The sequence below is a fragment of the Trachinotus anak genome, unplaced genomic scaffold (genome assembly GCF_046630095.1).
Source record: "Trachinotus anak isolate AG129_WGS33_773 ecotype Australia unplaced genomic scaffold, CSIRO_AGI_Tana_v1 ptg000018l, whole genome shotgun sequence".
NCBI classification, from domain to species: Eukaryota; Metazoa; Chordata; class Actinopteri; order Carangiformes; family Carangidae; genus Trachinotus; species Trachinotus anak.
The window spans coordinates 13,633,717-13,655,103 of NW_027273869.1; the positions used below are offsets into that span (position 1 = coordinate 13,633,717).

The 21,387-nt window shown below is 44.1% G+C and overlaps 2 protein-coding genes across 2 annotated transcripts in view; one reads left to right on the forward strand and one right to left on the reverse strand.

The window, feature by feature from the left end:
* The window catches only part of snd1 (staphylococcal nuclease and tudor domain containing 1), a 165,927-nt gene that overhangs the window by 58,268 nt on the left and 86,272 nt on the right, over positions 1–21,387 (forward strand). The window lies entirely within an intron of this gene.
* On the reverse strand, positions 14,278–17,859 carry lrrc4.1 (leucine rich repeat containing 4.1). The gene has a single exon (XM_071502500.1). The coding sequence runs from the start codon at positions 17,704–17,706 to the stop codon at positions 14,842–14,844; it is 2,865 nt and encodes a 954-aa protein (XP_071358601.1). The 5' UTR covers positions 17,707–17,859; the 3' UTR covers positions 14,278–14,841.

Here is a 21,387-nt window from a genome sequence, read left to right on the forward strand (position 1 = left end):
TGTTTTAGAGAATTATTTCATTTGCTAATGTTACCATTACCACTGACACACAAGTCTGCTGTAATAAGAGTTCATTTAAGTGACAACATTAAAATAAATCCCCATTGAGAAGCTCCAAGGGAGGGAAAAAAAACCCCCCAAAATCTTGATGTGTGTATTGTCAAAAGTCCATTATTCCGGCCACACGTCACAGTTGAGCAGTAGTTGTGTTTCTGTGTTGGCGGTGGTTTGTGTTTCACTTGGTGAACTGGAGCAGTCGTGGGAAGATATTTGGCAAACCAGGCTAGTTTGCAATTTAAATAGAGATTGACTTTGTAATTTAAAGCTTGACCTTGAAACCCAACTGGCGAGCATAATACCATTAAACAGTAGTTTCTGTTGAGTACTGGACCATAAATTCTGATGCTCACAATAGACATTACTTTCAACTAATTGGTGTTACAGGTAGAGTTCAGCTTTTGGTTTTGTAGCAGTTTTCAAAAAAAAAAAAGCTGTGCCACTCAGCCTGTTTGCGTGCATCGGTGTCACAGTTGGGCAGCTTTGTTCCTTGAAAATCGTGAATTACAGCCTGAAGGTGAACACAGCGACCCACATAAACGCGTTCACACCATTGCAGCGACGGAGAGATAGATGGGCCAGAATAGAGATGGAGAGATGAGAGGAGGGGAAAAACCTGCTCACCGCTTTATCGCCCCAGCTCGACCTTCTGCTTAGCGTATGTGTGTGTGTGTGTGTGTGTCTGTGGGTGTGTGTGATGGAATTGCAACTTCACCATCCACCCTGATAAGCATACCCTGCAAACAGCGCGAAGACACAGGCACACACAGTGCTTGGGGACCAGCTGAATCCTCTTAGCCTTTTCCTCTACATGAAGGGCACTGCAGTACTCTTCCACATCAATGAGGGCAATAGTATAGTGCTCTCATGCACTTGCACTGCACTGTCGCACAGTATATCACTCACTGTATTCCTCTCATTTTTAATTCTCTTTCTTTCTGTCTTTTCCCTTCTCTGCCCCCCCCCTCCATGTTGGTCGACATTCCAGCTACTTTTGTGCCAGACTTTAAGGCTAAAAAGTTACTGTTAGACTGTGAGAGAGAGCAAGATCACCAGCGTGTGTGCTCACATTTCAAGACATTTCAAGACAAATATTGTTGTTAAATTCTTATTGAACCTGAGGCCACAAGACTTGAGAAGTTTCAGAAGTGATTGAAGCAGCAGGAAAAGGCTGCCATTGTCTCTGCTGTGCCTTTGTTTGCCTTTCCCCGGGTTATACTCCGGTCCCCCTCTCTTAAAAAGAAAATAACGAAAACTACATATTGAATTTTAGTCTGTCTGAGAACACTGGAGGCAGACAGCCAGAATAGCCAGTGGCTGTGTCAACAGACACGTCATTACCTGTCTTATAATTCGGCTGCTCTTCTTCTTGGCTCTTATTTGTCCTCCTTCTCTACCAGTATTTTGTTCTAATAAAGACCAGCTTTGTTTGTTTCAGTTTTTCACTTTATTTCATCAGTCAACACAGTCCAGAAGAGGGCCACCAGAAAGAAAGGAAAGACAAAGAATCAATATTCACAAATAGACAGAGTTGGGAGTTACGGCTGCATTGTTGAAAGAGGTCAGTCTGCAGGGCGCACTCAATAGCTCAATAGCTGCCTGATAGTTGAAGCAATTTTAGTTGTGTTATGGGTTTTTATCTCCAATAAGAGGGTCACATTAATGTCCCCGTTATTCATTCAAGAGGCTGTTTGAGAATCTTGCTGATAAACTTTTAGGAGTTTCAGAAATAGAAATGTGGCCAAAAATGACTTTGCTGCACAGAAGTTACCAACTTGAACATAGAAATAACAGATAAGAAGTTAATCCAAGGAGATAAGATAGTTGGGAGGCTGGCGTAACATCCCAGGATCTAAAAACAAGTCAGAAAAAGCCTCAGCTTTGACTGGTGTCTTTATTCCCTGTGAGGTGTTAATCCTTCGGTCAGCTGATTCTCCTTCATTTCTGGTTCTGCCACATTAGGCTGCTTCATTTTTATTGCTTATTCCTTAATTTGCCATTATTGTTGTCTTGCCTCCCCGTTCTTCTCACTCCACTGGCATTTTATGTTCCTCACTAAATTAATGTTAGCATTCGCACATGCACACGAATTTTGATCCTCCTTTTTTAAATTTTTTTTAATGTTGCTGTACTTATCTTTCATTACCCCAACTTGCACCCTCTGTGATTTTGTGCGCACATGCTACTTTCTCTAACCTCTTTTCAGTCTGCCTCTTATGCGGCTGACCGGCAGGGAAAACACTATTACACACCGTTGCATGAACACACGCGCACACACACAAACACCCGAATCCCCCTGCTGCGCTGCCTTCTGAGCTGCTGGCCGCTAGGTTTTCATTATCGACACATGAAAACTGTTTGACACTGTTAAAAAAAAAAAAAAAAAAAAAAAGGCCTGCAATTGGCATCAGAGGCAAAATGAACTGTCTGTAATTAACAGCAAATAAATTCTGTCTTTAACTGATCATTTTTAAACCATTTCTGTATAAAAACATATTTGAAAGAAACTAACATTTAATGCCAGAATTTGCGTGTCTCCTCTGTGAATTCTCACTATTACAGTCTGACCTAGATCGTGCACACTACCAGAAACACTATATAGTCTATGTCCTTCACCATATGTTAGTTGAATCTCTGATGAGCCCGCCTAAGGAAATGGCTCTAGGACTCTATGCTTTATTGATGCTTAGATTGATCCCATTCTGTTGATGGCTGTGACACACCAGCGTAAGGTATTGATGGTTTTGATGGACAAATACACATTCATCTCTCTTTGCGTCTCCACAACGCGTACATCAAATACATAGATAGATTGCATGTAAGACAGAGGTGTATTGATGTTCTTTCTATTGCTTTGCAGTCAGTATCAAGTGCAGCTCCGCTCGTAGCTTCTTTCAACCTGGGATCTATATGTAGGGCCTATGCAGAGGAATTATTTTCTCAGTAATCACTAACAACCATGCAAGAGGGTTGACATACGTGTGTGTGTGTGTGTATGTGTGTGTACAGGCAAGCGCACAGCAGATACCAGCCTCTCAGTCGTGCTAATGGTTCCCTTGACAACACAGCAATTGCTCCACATCAATGTTGTCTTTGCTGTGGGGTTAAAATGCACCCAGCAAAGACGCACACAGTTGGGTTTGAATGATTGCCTGCACACACACACACACACACACACACACACACACACACACACACTCTCTCTCTCTATCTGAAGTTAGCTGTCATTATTAAAAAAAAGAGCGAGTCAGTCTCTGCGCCCCACTCCCTGTCTCTACTTTTATTCTGTGATGGCAGAATTTACATATGGCTGATGCAGACCAACACACTCCCTGCACTTCACACTGACCACCTTCACCTGTTCCTTTTCCCCACATCTACATGTGCGTCTCCCCGTGTTTCATGTCACTCCTCAGTCACTCGCTCGCTTATTGAGTCGTCAACGTCTGGCCCCTGCTGCGTAGAGGGCACACCTACCTAGACCTCCCATCTCCTCTTGTCTTGTCCTTTTTCTTTTTCCTCTCGCCTTTTACCACTGCATTCACCAGACTCTCCTTTTGTCTGCGAGCATTTGTGTGCACCTGCCGTGAGACGGACTATAGCCTCAAAGATCTGAATAAATAAGCGCCAAATAAAGGCCAAAAAGAGGAGAGATTTGAAGCGGTAATCCTTCGCCAGCTTATCCCAGCATAACGTCCTCACGCCTGCACCCTTATCCCGATCTCAGAATCTCCTTCCATCTACCTCTTCTCTCATTCCATTTCTTTATACCCCTTACCAACAAGAGAGAGGCTATCGCAGTGGCTGTGTCAGCGATCGGCATCTCTTCCCCCCCCGCTCCCCCTCTCCCGCTTTTTCAATGTTTTCCCAGAGGAAAGTCGGGGGCATAAAGAGAAGAACAAGCCTGGCAAAATCTTTTCAGAAAACCAACGGGGATTGTGCTGTGTGTATATGTGTGCACGAGCATAGCTTCAATCGAGGCCAGCTATAGAAATGTAGTTTCTTTAAACCCCTTTGCTGGCTGAATTTCTCTCTGAATGTGCAGGGGTGTATGCAGGGGAAGTTCCAAGAAAGGCTGGCCGGGGCACTGCAGTTTCTTAAAATGCTTCTGTTGCCAGCTGAATCTCTCTTAAAGTGAGAGTGTTTGCTTCTGTGTAAGTGCCTTCTGATAGGCTTGTCTGAAAGGTGATCAGCTCTTCCGAGGCCTACAGTAAATTTCATTATCTTTGATATGTCTGCGTCAAGTTTTTATTTATTTATTTATTTTTGACTGCCAATATGTATCTGTCTGTATACTAGACAGTAAAAATTTGAACACCGTTGTGGGCAGGATAAAATAATTTTTGTTATCAAGTTAGCAGCTACAGGGAATGTTTTAAAGCCTTTCCTCTATTGCCAAGACTCAGAAGCTGTCAGGAGCTGTGCACCATGGCCTCTGCTGTTTCTGTAATGCTGACGTTTAGCACTATAGTCTGACACACCCACAGACAGACAAACGCTCGCTCCCACATACATTTTATGTTGCAGCTCCATATTGTTTGTCTGCCACCTCACTGCAACTCGTTTGCCACTTTTGGCTGAGAATTGACACTCAAACGCACACGTGTACATCCACACACACACACACACACACACACACACACACACACACACACACACACACACACACACACACACACACACACACACTCACACTCACACACACAGTCACACACGCAGTTATTATCTCCTGGAACAATACTAATAGATGCATGTACTGCTGTGAGCAAACAGTTTGTGCCCTTGCTGCCAACAGAGTGGGAGGGTGAACGCTTGCCAAGTCTCTTCTACCCTGAGCCTCCTCTCCTCTCTCTTCCTCTCCTTTCCTTTCCTTTCCTTTCCTTTCCTTTCCTCTCCTCTCCTCTCCTCTCCTCTCCTCTCCTCGTGCCACCTTTCTTTGTCTCCCCTTTCTTCTTTTCTTAGATCATTTCCCTGTCCTCCTCTACTCATCCCATGAGCTGAGCCACATCCTCCTTCTCTCCTCATAGTATTAAACTCCCTTTAGAGTAGTAAGTCTACAGGCCCTGTGCTTCTCATATCACCACTGCATGATACCACCTACTTGTATTTTATTTTTTTCTGTCTCGTGGCTCTAGTCCCTGATGTTTACACACTGAGTACATACTCAAATATGGCTCACAACTTGGTTTGAAGTCATTCTACTGCAGCAACAACAGCTATAATTGATGGACAAACACAAGCCTGCATGCGCTTCCATGTCTTTGATGTGTCTGGTCGTGTTTAATTAGCTGGAGTGAGGGACAAGCGAGTGAGGGGAGAAGAGCAGTATAACTGGTTGTCTAATTATTGGTTCCCCCATTGGGCAGGTACTCTAATATCAGCCAGGCCGACGAGGTCACGCTCAGCTTGGGGCTACACGGCGCCTCTGATTCACCTCTTGTTGAGAAGTTATTGGTTCTGAAATGCTTTACATGGCCTTGAAAACAATTACTGTTCAAGGGATCTGCAGTTCTGGTAAGCCAGGGCTGCAGACTCTCTGTCATTTCATGTATGGAGATGTAAGATCTGTCCAGACTCTTAAGATTCAGTTTTATTGGAGTTGTTTTTTAGAAAATTAAACTGATCCAGTGTAAGTTCTTGCCGCAGGGCTTTAAGCCCTTCCTTATTGTATGGATTTAAGAGTTCTAACTTGCATTTAATTAATTACATCTTCATATTTATAATTTCTTCTGCTTCCACCAATTTATCTTTTAGGTTGTCCCAGTGCAGCTCTGGAAGCTCTCACAGAGTTTTAGTGTTGTCTCATCTGACATTAATAAGCAGCTACTGGATTTAAATGTTCTTTGCTGTCTGTTTTCTGGGATGGTTTACACTTTGATCAGTTTTTTAGCGGAGGTGGCAGAGTTAGACGGGCACAGGTTCACCTGCAGTCACTCCTACACAGGCTCTTTGACATGAACAATGTGTAATCACACATCTGTCCTTCAGGTGTTGTTACAGAGCGCTCTATCTCATCTATACTTATGACAAAACCACGGGACAGTGGGCAGTAACTTGACAATAACTATATGTGAACAAATTAACATTATTTTTATTTTATTTTTTTACATGACCAGGTCACAGCTCTTGTTTTCTTCTTTATGCTGAAGTCCAGCCAGATTTGTTTGAAGTTGGAATTAAAGGGAAAAAGGAATGAGCTAAATGTTTACAAACGGTCCTACAGTTTCACTGTTGCCTCAGACCTGCCAGCAAACCCACATCCTTTCCTGTTAGTAAAGACCGTATTTTAAGCAAGCACTTTGGGTGACATCATTTATTTGGGATCCATTAAAACTTGTGGCTGGCATCAATGCCTGCACCCTCCATAAAAAACAACTCTTGAGCTTATTTCCTCGCACTCTCTGTTTTGAGTATATTAGAGTTGCATCTACACACTGTTCCACTTACATTCGGTAATTAAACAGTTGCCCCTTGCGAAATAATAAAAGCTCAAGTGGGGACTAAAAGACTTCTCTACCTACAATGCAGTGAAGCTGAGCAGAGGTTTGCTATTGATTTGTTTGATCTCTAAAGATCACTGCTGACCCAACTGCACACACGCATATAAACACACACAGCAGTTTGCTGCAGCGGCTGAATAATTCTGCCACCACAGGAAAACTGTGTTTCAACCCGTGCATGCTCTACGCAGCTTGTCAGAGCTTTGATCTTGACGTTGCTTTCATGTGCCATTCTGCGCTCAGCAGTCCACGTTTTCTCAGCAAGTCTTTGACATTAGCGCACCACTTGTCATCTTGAAGTCCACATCAGTGTAAATTCATGATCCTACAGTTGCTTTTCTGTATGTGTCGGATAGGAGCTTCTTTTCCATTGCAGTCACCTAGTCAATTCTCCTCTTTCTTTCTCACCTCTTTTGTTCTTTGTTCCTCATCCTCACCCTTTATCTCTCTCTTTTTAACTCTGCTTTTCTTGCCCACTTCTTTCTGTGTTCTTTGCCCATCTAGCACTCCTCTCCTCTGACATAGTAAATCAGGTTGTCATAGATAGTATTTCACCCTTGCCATCCACCTCAGTTAATTCTCTTACCCTTGTCTGTTTTTCTCACGGACTCCTTTCTTTCATGTCTTGAGCAATGCAGGAGGCCATTTTGTAACCCCATTTCCATCCTTCCACAATCACCAAAATTTCCATGCCCAGATACACTTATTGTCATCCCTGAAAAGATAAAATCCCAAAACACTCTCTGTAACCCCCAAACTCGCCCTGCTTATTTCATGGAACATCAGTCCCCTGGTTTGCAAGAAAGGCTTCCTTTTTTGCTCATGTCTTTCTTCAGACCGTACAAGCAGCATAAAAGCAGAAATTTTCTTATCGGCACACTGCGTATGAGCTTTTTCTAGGCTTTCATGGACTCTGGGAACATGCAGCACTGCCATGGAAACTACAAAATCAGATCGATGCACCTTTTTAGTGGTGGAGTCTGTACATGAAAACACTGATGTAAATGTCTGTATAACTGAGGAAATGACAGGAAGTGAAGGAAGTTTCAAACTCTAGTCACTCCCAATCACTAAACTGTGTATACTACAGTATACAGTAAATGTATCGCTGTTCCTGTGGCGAGGTGATAAGAAATTCTTAAGTAGCAATGCAATTAGAAAGAGTAATGTCAGAGGATGTGTTGACTGTTTTCCATCCTCAACTCTATTAAGATATTCTTTTTTAATGTTAATTATATAAACATTTGCGTATAACGAAACCTAACTTCAGCTGCAGCAGCCTCACCCTGCATACCAGAGGTAGGGAAGATGTGGGCACTACAAACTGATATTTTCTAGAATAACATAAGTCATTGGCTTCACTTGCCTTATAAGCCCAGTAAAAGTTCCCTGAAAAGTTTTATTGAACATAGACAGAGTTGAGGAGCTTGTGCTTATTTCAGTTATAAATGGTAAGAAACATGTTTTTACCGGGTTTAAAAGATGGCATTTAAGGCATTTGAGCTGTGTGACTTTGGATATTTATTGTCGTGTTAGTGCGTTTATGTCTGTGTTTTGTGAGTGAGTGAATGAGGGCTGATTCAGAGCATCCTTGGCGATGCTGCGCTTGTGATCATGGGCTGTAAATCGCAACAAAAGCAGTGAAATTAATGGTCAATGGCTTCATTCTTTGCTCTGTGTGTATGTGCATGCTTTTGTGTGTTTATGTCTTTATTTGTGTTTGTGTGCACACACAAAAGAAACCTCCACACACCCTTCTCACATATGTCTCAGTCCCTCGTTTGCTGCCCTCAGTGGACATGATTTACTACGGGCACACCTCGGCCTGAGCGACTGGATGGGATCATAAAAGTAAAGCTTCACCGTCGCAGGCTGCTAAGAAAACACAGGGATGTTTTTCAACCACCAAAAGGGCAATAAACTCTGTCTCCCAGGAAGTAACACACTCGAGTGGTCCTCCACATGGCAAACGTGGCTCACAATACCCACCTGCCATTCAGCCTCAGTTTTAGCAGCAAAATCTGTGTGCATTTGGAACGCACCTATTCAATGTTACAGCCTCGGCGGCACTGGGCTCATTGCCAACGATATACTGTGATGAGAATTTTTCTTTGCCTCTGTTGACCCCAGTAACAACAAATCCTACCACCAGCTGGTCGCTGAATATGGCTGTTTGCATCAGTTTTCACATGGTCAACATCAGATGCATCAGCAGACATCAACAACATCCAGTCCACCAACAAGATCGTCACCCTTCCCGTCTTGATATTTCAAATAAATTAATATGTATTATATACCATATGTAGAAATATCAAATTTATTTAATAATTCAATAAGCAAAAATAATGTGCTGAAGCTAAATATTAAAGGCGGGGTGAGTTAGCATTCACCTTCTCTTAAACCAACCCAGTTTCTCCTTTGTCATAATAAGCATTGTCTTCTTCTCTGCATAGATGGTGTGAAGTCACCACCTTTGACTCCACAGCCTATCCAGTCCCTCTGTTTGACATTAGGACCGAACAAGTCTCTGGCCCTGACTCATGTTGACTCACACAGCAGCATGCTTGCAGGCTTGCTCAGAATAGCCTCCTGTCTGCTCCACTAGCACACTGGCTAGTGCTCACACACACACAAAAAAAAAAATTCCCGGCACGTGCACTGTGTAGCAGACATGTGGATTTTAGGCACTTTGCATCACTAATCGTTGGCCACAGTATGCTAATTATCAATAATCAATTCATCAATAAAAGCTCAAGACATGCAAGTGCCTGAAAACACAATTAAAGCAAATGGTGCAGCATATTTCTGCCACACAGCTCAGGTAAATTAGGTGTTTGAACCATAATAACGCTGCCATTAAAAATCGCTGCTCCTGCTGCTCTACTCCCCACTTGATATTCAGGAAATAATGAAACAAAGTTCCAACATTAAACATTATGATTATGCACAACTTGCAGGCTTTCTGAGAAGGAGGGGAAAAAAAATCACATGAAACTCATGCGTGAACAGCACTAACCCTCTCTAGTTACAGAAGGGGCTGTATCCTCCAAATTCATACATCAAGCATGAACAGCTAATGGGCTGAGAAGCACCTTTTACCATTGTTGGTCTTGTCATATAGACAAATACTTGTGCCAAGCCCTCATCACAGGCTCTGATCAAAGATGTCGCTTTCCTAACTAAATAAAAATTCAGCATCACGTTCAGCTCCATAAAACATCTGCTTCAGTGGAACCAAGGTCACATATATTATTCCAGCATAAACACTTTTAGATACGTTTTATCAGGCACTGATGACACAGTGTAGTGTATAGTCTCTTTGACAGAAGAAGAAAATGTTTCACAACTAAACATTCTTGTTGCTGTGCTGATGTTACTGAGTGTGGGGCTGTGGTTGACAAATGGCTGATGCAGTTAAGATTATAATGCCTATTGGGCCAGGTCATTTTAATGGAATAACATTTTATTACAGCCATCTTCTGTGCCTCAGTGCTTAGTAATTTACAATGAGAAAAAAAATCTAATTAAGAGGTTGCATCAAAATAATAGGGTCTCAAAATGTCCTCCCAACCCTTTTTAAATTGAATATCAACTCCTTTCCAAAACTGGGAGATAGAAAGATTATACTTTGTTTTTTTTGGCTGCAGGTTTAAAGGCTTTGACCTGTTAAATTTAGTGTCCCCTTGATCCCACTGAAAACACGTACACACTCACATGGTTGCACTGTGGCAGTCACCGTCCCCGCAGTTCCATTTGCGCTGACCTCTTGATCCTCCCATCCTCTCTGCTTTCATATTCACCGGTCTCCCTTCCTGAAGTACCCCCAGTGGTCCAGTCCATTACTGATATCAGCACTTCTTATCTGCTGCACTCTGCTATGATAACATCACATTCTACCCCCACCACCACCATCACCACCCACCCTTGTGGTGCAGTCCAGGCCAGTCACCAATCACGCAGGAGCCATGATGGCCAGGCTATATATCCCCCATTCCATCTGTAGCTGGCACTCTTGCATCACATTTGCACTGCTTACTCCTTTCCCAGACGCCTTTGCTCTCTCTTCCTCTCACTCTCACCGCTTTGCTTTCCCCTCTTTTGGTAGCTTTACCTCTTTTTCTTCTTTTTCACTCATTTTCTTTTCATTTTAATCAGTTTTCACTTCCTCTCCTCCTTTTTCTTCTCTTTGGTTCTTGCTTCTACCTTCTTCCTTTCTACGTATCTTTTCCTTGTGTCCTCATTCGTCTTTAATTCCCCTTCTTCACCTCTCTCGTCTTGTTCTCAGAGCTATTTCTTTTAGTCTCGCAGAAACACTTCCATCTATCATCAGATGGCTCTGCCACATTTCTCTGTGTGTATCTTGTTTTTTCCGTTGCTGTCTGCTCTTTGCCTCTTAGATCTTCTCCCTTTTCTAACCCCATCTCTTTCCCGTTTGGACCAAATTTTTCACTTTTCCTTGCTCCTTAATAACTTCTTTCTAGCAATCTGTCATACTTTCCTTCCCACTTTTCTTTCCCACATCACAATTGCTATACCACTTGATCTTCTTCCTCCTCTTAACTCCAGTCTCTCATCCTTTCCTTCCCCTCCCTCCCCAGGCTCTGTGAGCTGTGGGTAAATAGGTGCATCTTTCCTTGCTTCCTGTTTCAAATGGCTTCATGATTGCTAATGAAGCACTCAGACAAAAAAAAAAAAAAAAAAAAAAACATGATGCGGAGGAGGAAAGGATGGAAGGAAGGAGTGTTTCCCATGGAGACGGGCCCTTCGCTGGCTGGCTATCTGATAGGCTGATTGATGACCCTGTAGCCATGTTGACTGATTAGTATGACAGAGCCTTTTATAGCACAGCACAGCTTAATAAGTGACCACATTGCACAACATACTTTGGTATTAAACAGGATGGCATAGCATAAGCCCCATCCTGCAATACCATACTGAGGCATAGGAAGTGCAGTCCAGTGATGTCCAAACTCATGATAGAATGCCATAACACACATTAACGCTTAATACAGTGCTTCACACAGCTGTTCACAATCCATTCAACTCATCTACACTATGCATTTAGAAACAACTAACTGATACCTATTTGTTTTCGCTTGTTTGAACAATCCTCTCACATGTTTCACATGAGAGACGATTGACAAACCGTTCTCTGCCTTTGCATAACTATGTGATCAAAACAATGAGTAAACAACAGGAGTGGGAGACAAAGCCATGATTTCTGAGGTATGAGTCAGCATAATGACAAATGGTCAGTACAGTATGAAGTCATGTTAAATGTGAGGTGAAGGTCTCGCTCTCTTTCTCCCTCCGTCTCAGTTTTTCTGGATTTTCCGCATTTTACCCTTCCTGCACTGTGGAGCTCCTACTCTTTCTGTCTCACTCGTTCGACGTAGCCCACACAACAGAAATCACAGCTAACACAAGGGACACATACAAACATGCATGTCCGATCTATCAAGCTCATTCTCGCACCTGTAGGAAATGCTCAATATCTGAAATGCTGGCTGACTCATCAACAGAGAGGGGGAGAATAGCTGGAGCTGTAGTTGATTTGATCATATCTGATTTTTGTGACCAGTTGTGACAGCCCAGGCTACACTGCAGTATCTTATTTTTACCCCAATTTGATGACAGTTGGTAGACGATAGTAGAATTTCTTTTTGGGAGTAATGACAAGATACTGATGCAGTTGTGACCACTTTGTGTGGTACCACACCTATATTTCAGCCTAAAAATGCCATTTATTGTATTGCTGCGTGTAGTTAGATTCCAACATTAAACTCTCTCCTAATCTGTGTCTCTGGCCCTTCCTGTCTTTACATGCCGGATGTCCACTGTCTCCAAGATCACACACAGTACAGTGTACTTCCTCTAAATATATTTTTCCTGAAGGAACATTTTATCGTTTGCTTTTTAATATATTGTTAAATGACTTTTTTCCTGTAATACTTTTCTTTGTCTGCAAAATCCCCCCCCCCCCCTTTCTTTTTTCTTTTTTTTTTTTTTAAAACTACAAAAATAGTCTTTCCTCCGATCATCATGTTCACCCCAGCCTCATAGCACAATGTTAGAGGACATTTAAATTATACAATTACAACAAATGCTGTCTTAGTCTACAACATTTGACAGACACAAGATATCATCTTAAATGGCTAAATGTAAAAATGCTCACTCTCACCCTGTCTGTCTCAGTCTCTCCTTCTTTTTGTCATTTCCAAATTTGTCAGAGCTGGACTGTCACTCTCACAAACACACATATCACTCTCTTCTTCTGACAGGCTCCACTGCAGGTTTAGCACATCACAAGCTCTCTGCTAACTGCTCCACTCTTTTTGGGATGCACCGTGTCAACTTCTTGCTCTCCTTTCTATTCAAACACCCTTGCTGTTTAATTCCTCTGCCTCACATGTTGAAACAAACCCTCATATTGCTCTTGTGGCCCTTGCAGGTACTCGCCTTGACCAGCTCTCCATTTGCCACACTTCTTGCTGGTTATATAAACTGGTGTCGTCAGCTACACTACTAGGCCACAGCTTTGTCTGCCTGCACAGGCCTGTGACTGTGGATCTATAACATGCTGCTTCTCTAGAGACTAGTTACTGTGATTTTGATTAATGTTAGTTTACTTTAAAGTTGTGCAGTTTTAGAGAGGTTAATAACAAAAAAGAATCTGAATCTGTAGTATCTTGTAGTATCCTCTTTGTCATCTGTCACCCACATGTTCCCCACTCCAAACATGTTGTAATGTTCTTCACTGATATATGCTCTTGGGGAGTTCACATCACCTTTCCTTCTTTTATCATTTAAATAAACCTATGTGCTTGAGACACTCTTACACTTTAAGAAGAGAAAGAGGTGGGGGTTACAGTATTGCACTTGTCATCAATCCTACATATCATGGTTCCCAAAAACAAACTGGCTCACCTGCCCATTACATGTCTGCTAACCACTATGTATGTTGTACATTATCTTTCTTTGTTAGGCAGAGAACTGTGAGGCTATATTATGATTGAGACGGGTGATATTGTCGAAGATGAGAAATGCACAGTTAACAGCGAGACCCGAATGCATTTGTCACCATAAAAAGCCCCCATTCTGATTGATGAAGGCACAACAGCTGGCAATGCAATGAAAAGTGAAATGAGGATCTATATTTTCTGGCAAAGTGCAAGACAGTCTTAACACCCATCAGATTTCACCTTAATTTATCACCTTTTCACTCATTAGATACAGGAATAATAATACCAGTTTATAATTTAGAAAATAAGATAGGTAACACACTAAGCTTGCATCACTGAGAAGCATTATGTAATGAGCATTTCACTTAACAGTAGCTGTAATGATAGCACTGCTGTACTTCACTGTCGACACACCACTGCATCTTTTAAGATCTTAAGGCATTTGTAGAACTTAACAACTAAATACTGGCCTTTGATCAGCCACACTCTGATGAAGCACCATTCAGTGGTCGTGTAAATTAAAACTGAACAAACTTGTGTTACATGTAAATAATAGAATAATAGGAGGTGTTGTGAGATAAAAAAAAAAGCACCATCCACTCCTGCACCGTGATTCATTCTCCCTTAGTCATTCAGCACATGTAGGGTTAAAGTATAGCTGCAGCGTCTTACTGCAGTGTCTAAAGCATTTGGCTGATCGTTACAGTATACGCCAGAAGAAAAGAAGGGGGGAAAAAACATCTCTCTCTAAAACTTCCTTTTTTCTTCCAAAAATCCATTTTATTGCATTTATAACATTTGGCACAGTACAAATTCTTGGTGCTTTTACAAGATAAACCTGTAAAGATCATTACTGACCTTTTTTTCGGTTTTTGTTAAAGAAAGTCTTCTCTGTATAAATATTTTTTTCTTATCACTGCATTCTCTGTAGCATGGTGTAAAAATCACACAGAATGCCCCTTTTTAAAACAATACTACCCTCATTTGTCAAAGTCAAGACAGCATCTTAAACAACTCATTGTTTTAAATAGAAGTTACAAGTTAGAAAATAGTTTCAATTTCTTTTTAATATATGTTTCTCTATCACCAGCCCATGGTAGTTTCAATTTGTCCATATATATATATTTATTTATAAGCATGTACAACAAGAAATCATCAGTCTTTTTAAGTTTGCACTCTGTACAAAAAAGTAGTTCCTGTCCTTTTTCCATTGTGCATTCTATTGCATGATTTTATGAGGAAAGGACGCAGGGGGGTGTGGGACAGGGGTGGGTGGGAGCTAGGGACCTGGGGAAAGGAGTGGGAGCCTTTTGGGGGGCCTTTTAAATCTGAGTCTCCTGTACCTTCTCCTTGGTGTGAGTTTTTATGACAAAGGGCTCAGCCATTGCTGTGATGGTGCTGGGCAAGGTTCGAGGCAAAGAGTTCCCAACATTGTTGTCTGTCCATTTAGCCCCATGGCCAGTTGGTTTGTAGGTGTTGTATTTAGGCTTTAGAGTGCTGTAGTCCACTTTATGGGGGCTGTAGTCCACTTTGTGTGGACTGTAATCAAGTTTAGGTCTCTGAGTATGTGGACTAAAGTCAGACTTGAAGGCGCTGTAATCCGCTTTGTGTGGGCTGAAGTCAGTCTTAAAGGCGCTGTAATCAGTTGCAGTCTTATGGGGGGTGTAAGGGTCCTTGGTTTTGTAGGAAAGGTCAATTTTAGATCTCTGGGCATTGTAGTCTGTTTTAGGTTTAGGTTGAGTGCTATAGTCAGGCTTAAATGGGCTGTAGTCAGGTTTAGGTCTTGGGTGAGTGCCAAAGTCAGGCTTGAATGGACTGTATTCAGCCTTAGATTTATGCTGTGTATTGTAGTCTGATTTTAATGGGCTGTAGTCATGTTTAGGTTTTGGTTGGGTGCTGTAATCTCGTTTGAATGGGCTGAAATCAGTTTTCTGTCTAGGATGAGTGCTGTAATCTGGTTTGAAGGGGCTGTAGTCCGTTTTAGCTTTTGGATGAGTGCCAAAGTCAGGTTTGAAGGGGCTGTATTCTCCTTTAGGTTTGTGAGTGTTGTAGTCCTGTCTAAATGGGCTGTAGTCAGGCTTTGGTCTATGAAGGCTGAAATCTGGTGTAGATTTGTGAGTGCTGTAATCTGGGATAGATTTGTGGCCACTGAAGTCCATATTTGGCTTATATGTGGTATACTCAGCCTTCGGCTTGTGAAGGGTGAAATCAGGCTGGGGTTTGTATTCGGCCTTGGGTTTGTGAAAGCTGTAGTCAGTCTTGTGGCTGATAAAGTCCAGTTTGTGTATGCTGTTATGGTCCCGGATTTCAGGCAATGTGAGAGCTGTCTCTTGAGCTGCAGATGCTGGTGGTGGAAGGTCCTCCTCATCCACCTGGATAATCTCCACAGTGCGGGCAGCTGCCACTGTGCTCCTCTGCTGGTGGCGCTTTCTCAATTTGTAGAAGGCAATGAGCATTACAGCAGCCAACAGTGTCACTGCCACAAAGCAACCTATTATGATCTTGGTGGTCTTCATCACTTCATCCAGGCTAGGGCCAGACTTGCCTGGCTTGCCAGTGGCACCTTGTAGTCCTGGTGCCACAGATGGCTTAGCTGCGCCTGGTGGGCTGTCAGTGCTTTGCAGTAGCACAGTTGGTGTGGAGATGAAGACTGGCTGAAACACAGAAGGAGAAGCAGTTGTAGTTGTTGTCCCTAGGCCTACCCCTCCTCCTCCAGCTACCCCTGCCCCTGCAGCAGCAGCTGTAGCCGTTGTGGTTTTAGGTTTGGGCATCTCAGTGGTTGGCCCCAAGACCTCCACAGTCACTGTGGTAAAGTAACTCAAGTTGGATGTATTAAGCTCAGCTGCACTCACATTGAGGTAGGCTGAGGCGTTGGAGTTCCCAGCTGCATTGGACACCATGCAGGTGTAAGTGCCTGTGTCTGCTGCAAGGACATTTGAGAAGTTCAGAGTACCATCATTGAGGACTGATATTCTCGGGTGACCGGAGGCATGTGTCAGGATTGTCCCGTTGGGCAGTAGCCAACGTACTGAAGACATTGGGGCTGTGCTGCAACGAAGCTCAGCTACTCGCCCTGCTGAGATGTTCAAGTCTCTTGGCGCATCAGCAATGAATGGTGCAGAACACTGGACTGCTGCACCCTCTCCCCGATCCACCTCAACCAGTTGTCGTCCTCGCATGCTGGCAGGTGAGTGACAGCGTCCACAGCAAGTTGAGTTAGTAGGGATGTACTCCCGTAGCCAGCGTGCTAACCATACAGCCTCACAGCCACAGGTCCAAGGGTTATGGTGGAGATGGAGCTCCACCAGGAACCTGAGCGGGGAGAACAGATCGTGTGGCACAGCGCTCAGATTATTATGGGCGAGATTAAGTTCCACCAATGAAGATAAGTCATCAAAAGCATTGCGCTCAATCACTGTGATTTGTGAGTTCATCACCCATAGCTTTTTCAGTGAGCGCAGGCCTTTGAAGGAGCCTGGCTTTATTTCTGGGAAGTGATTTTCAGATATCTCCAGTTCCTCCAGGCCCTTCAGAGGACTCAGGTTTGGCATATCACCTCTTATGTTGCACATGCCCAGGTTGAGGTACTTGAGGTTTTGTAGGCCCTCAAAAGCTCCTTCTGAGATGTATTCCAGTTTCCGTAATTCTCCCAGGTCCAGTCGCATGAGGGAGGGCACCCGGTTGAAGGCATAGGAAGGGATACTCTCAATGGGGTTGTTCCTCAGCCACAGTTCTCTCAGTTTAGACAGGTACTCAAAGGCCCCACTAGGCACCACTGTCAACCGGTTGTCAAACAGCTCCAGTGTGTTGAGGCTGGTGAGTCCATTAAATGCGCCCACCTCAATCTGACGTATGGCATTTCGCCCAAGCTGGAGCACCTCAAGGTGGTGCAGGTGGCGAAAGGAGTCAGCCTGCACCGCCTCGATGGCGTTTTCCATTAGATTGAGGTGTCGCGTGTTGGCAGGAATGCCAGGGGGCACACGGGTGAGGCCACGTCGGGTGCACACCACCTTCCCCTGCTGATTACTGCAGGAACACTGCGGTGGACAGCCCTGGGGTCCTTGAGACACCGCCGCCCCCGCCAAGGCCAGGGAGGCGCTGCTCCACGCTCGCGCCATCAGGAAGACTACACAGAGCAGGGCGGCTTTCCTGGCACGATGCACAGCTACCCGCCCCAGGAGACTCATGATGTGGCACGTTCATAATTCAGCATCATCTGGGGGGGGGGGATTGGGGTGTTTGGGCAAAGTGTTTGGGGGCTTTGGGAACAGGGAAAGTAGCTGGTCGGCTGGTAGTAGTGTTAAGGACACCAGAGTAAAGAGGTTAAGGGAACTGAAGAGGATAAAGGGAGAATGTGGGTGTGGGGTGTTTGCTAAGGGGCAAGAGGACTCGACCTATCCTCAATTAAGCAATGCTTTTATTTCCATGAACTGTGCTCAGGGGCAGAAGGAGAGGAGAGGTTAGAAAGGGCTGGATTTTCTAAAACGTGTGTATGAGAAAGACATGGTGGTAAATTAAACAACAAAAAACTGTATTACAAGACAGAAGGGAGGGTAGGGTGTTACAAATTGATGCAAAGAGGGGTTGAAACACTAGACACCTACCTCAAGTTATTATTACAGGTCCTTGAACTGAGATATATAGCTTCCCTCCTTTTTTGCAATCAGAAAGAGCTGTGGTATTCAGATCAGATGTATGTATATCCAAGAGCAGCAAAGAAAGCCTTTTTATATTTGCTCTGTCAAAACAGGTATCAATGCCAAAGAGCTTAACCAAGATGAGCCCTTTTGTAAATCCACACATCCAAAGAGAAAGGTTCGAAGGCCCTTAGTGAGTGTTTTTTCTCCCTTTCCTTGTTGATTAGAAAAAAAAAAGGAAAAGAAAAAAAATGATTGTAGATAGGAATCCAGTCAGGCTCCCAAAGCAGCAGTGCTCCCTTGTTCGCTTCTTGCTGTCGGCTCCTCTTCTCTTGCTTGTCCTTGGAATCCGACAGTTGATCCCCCTGCTAGACACCTTACCCAGGTCTCCATAGCACAGGCGACCACACAAACACACATGCACAATTTTTTGTGCAGCAAAAGCCAAGGCAGAAAGGACAAAAAGAGGGGGGTAGGTGGGGGAAGGAATGAAAACGTTGAATGAAAATTCCACAGTCCTTTCCAATGTTCTTTGCCTTTTGTTTTGCGATGCTTAGGAGGGGAGGTTGACAAGTCCAAAAAAAAAAAAGACCAGACCCCCTCCTCTCTGTATTCCTCTGTTCACTTTTTAGTGGTCAATCAGTTGGTTGGTTGGTCAGTCTGACAGCCCTTCTCCCTCTCTTTCTTTTCCCCTTACTCCCCCTCTGTGGCGTCGTGTCCACTTGATTTTTCTTATGATTTTTTTTTTTCTTTTCTCCTCCAGGAGTGCTCGGCGGGGGTTGAAAAGGCTAGACGACACACACTGCTTTCATTAGCTTCTTCCTCCTCTTAACTAGCCACACGCTCCAGCCTCGGCAGCCGCGGTGGCGACAGCAGCAATTGCAAACGCGCACACACCATCCCTGCGAAGCACACAGCAGCAGCAGCGAGCACACACAGCAGCAGCAGCTGCAGCCTGCCTCCCGTGCACTTCCCAATAATCCGTCAATTTCTTCAGAGGGGGAGTGGGGTGGGGGAGGGAAGGGGGTGCTGGGAGGAGTGGGGGTGTTGTAGCTGTGGTGATCGAGGTGGGTTAGAAGGAGGAGGGGTGGTGCGCAGTTTCTCCTTGCTCTCTCCGGCGTGTTTCTTTTTTCTTCTTGTTTTTCCAGTTCTTTTTTTTTCCCTCCTCTCCTCGTGGTGATCAGCACCTTCTTCGCTAATGCAGCGTCCGACTGGAGAGAGGAGCAAGACAGGGAAGGCAAGCGCTGGGCGAGCGCGCGGCTTACAGGCGTGACGTTAACAGTAGCGTCGATGTGGAAAGGATCCGTTGTAGCAGCAAAAGAGAGAGTGTGCGCTGGCTTGGATCTCTCTCTCTCTCTTTCTCTCTCTCTCTTGCTCTTCCTCTCTCTCTGTTTTACTCTCTCTCTCTCTTTCTCTCTCTCTCTCGTTCTCTCTCACACTCTCTCTCGCTCTCTCTCTCACACACTCTCTCACACACACTCTCTCTCTCTCCCTGTCTCCCTCCTGCTCTCTCTGCAGTGTCCTGAGGTAGTTGGGTGAGCTCAAAGCACTCAGACCTTTTTAGAGATCTACCTCTTCAAAAACCAGTTTGCTCCTGCTGTCCTCCGCTCTCCTTTTTAACACTCAAAGTCTCTTGTCTTGTGGTTTTCTGGGGCTTTGTGTGGCTTAGGGGAATAGACAGGCTGTCCACGCATAAGGCAGAGATGGACAGTGGCATCCCCACAGCAACCAGATTTTAACCCTCTCCTCCCCAGCAATAATCCAGGCATTCCAACGAGTCTGGCAAAGCTTTCCAACATTGCTTCGGTGGCAAAGGCAGGCAGATGGGACACCGTTTCTTTCACCCCCCCCCCCCCCCCCCCCCCCCCCCCCCCCCATCTCTGCTGCTCTGCTCCTGTTAGATTTTGTTTTTTCACTTTATCTCCCCTCATTCTCTCACTCTTTTCGTTTTGTCCTTTAGTGGAAAATAGAGGAACATGAATGGACTGCTGACGCATCCTGCTTGGAGCAGTGCTTTGGTTTGATGCAGTGTGTTTTGTGCATTAACCCCCCCCCCCCCCCCCCCCCCTCCTCCTCCACCCACCCACTTCACCCTCACCCTCCTCACTGTCTTCCCTTCTCGCCTCACTCTTCGTCCGTCACTGTGTCACTCTAGCTGTCTATCTTTGTACATACAATCTCCTACAAGCTTGCATTTGCATCCATTTCTGTCAATGCTTTATTGTGTATATCAGCTGTTCACCTTTTGTTGGGTTGTGTGGACATGAAGTGTGATTAAGCCATCTCCATCTTGACCTCACTCTTCTGTGCAATGGAACAAATAGTTTATATTGTAAAAATTTGATTAGGTTACTTTATTAATACCAAATATTACACACATACTGTCACCCAAAGCGGGACAAGAGAAGGACTTAATACTGTTTATACTGTTTCTGTTAACACTGAAACAATATAAGAAAGTGCAGTATATGATATAAAATTAAATTATTATTTTTTCTTCCCTGTGTCTATACCTTTTGCATTTTTTTTTCCAACTCTCCACCCTCCTCCATCATATAAGCCTTTGCAGGTAGTTAGAGCACTCTAAACAGACAGGCCTTAACCCTCAATTTGAGCACAAACTGTCGCTCCAGGAAGAACACAGCCATAAAGGTCATGTTAAGGAAGGCGAACAGGAGAGAACAAGACATGCTTTACCTTCCTGCTGCGGGAAAGGAGGTGAAATGAACGCACCCTACTGTCCCATCGTCCCTCTCTCTCCAATGATTTGTACAAGCCTCATGTCCATTAAACTAGGAAGCAGTGTGGGTAATTGATGGTCGGTAAGGCTAGCTGTGACAGTACAGCTAGGTGTGTGTGTGTGTGTGTGTGTGTGTGTGTGTGTGTGTGTGTGTGTGTGTGTGTGTGTTTGTGTCGGAGCTAGAGAGTAAGCGTGTGAAAGAGAGAGAGAAATAGAGAGGGAGGAGAGAAAACATGCGAGCTAGAAAAGGTCACACTGCCTGTAGCACAGTGTGTTATTCCCACCGGCACCGGAGTATAGAGCCAACTCCTATATTATACACACATACACACACAGACTTTCTCCTTGACTTCACTGCAGTTGAATATGAATGGACTTCAATGAAGCACATATAACAGTGAGGTGGCAGCCACAGGAGTACAGGGGGATTTTCCTGTGTTGGGGAAGAGAGGCTATTTCCTTTTCTTTCCACATGGGATTCCCTAGCACTG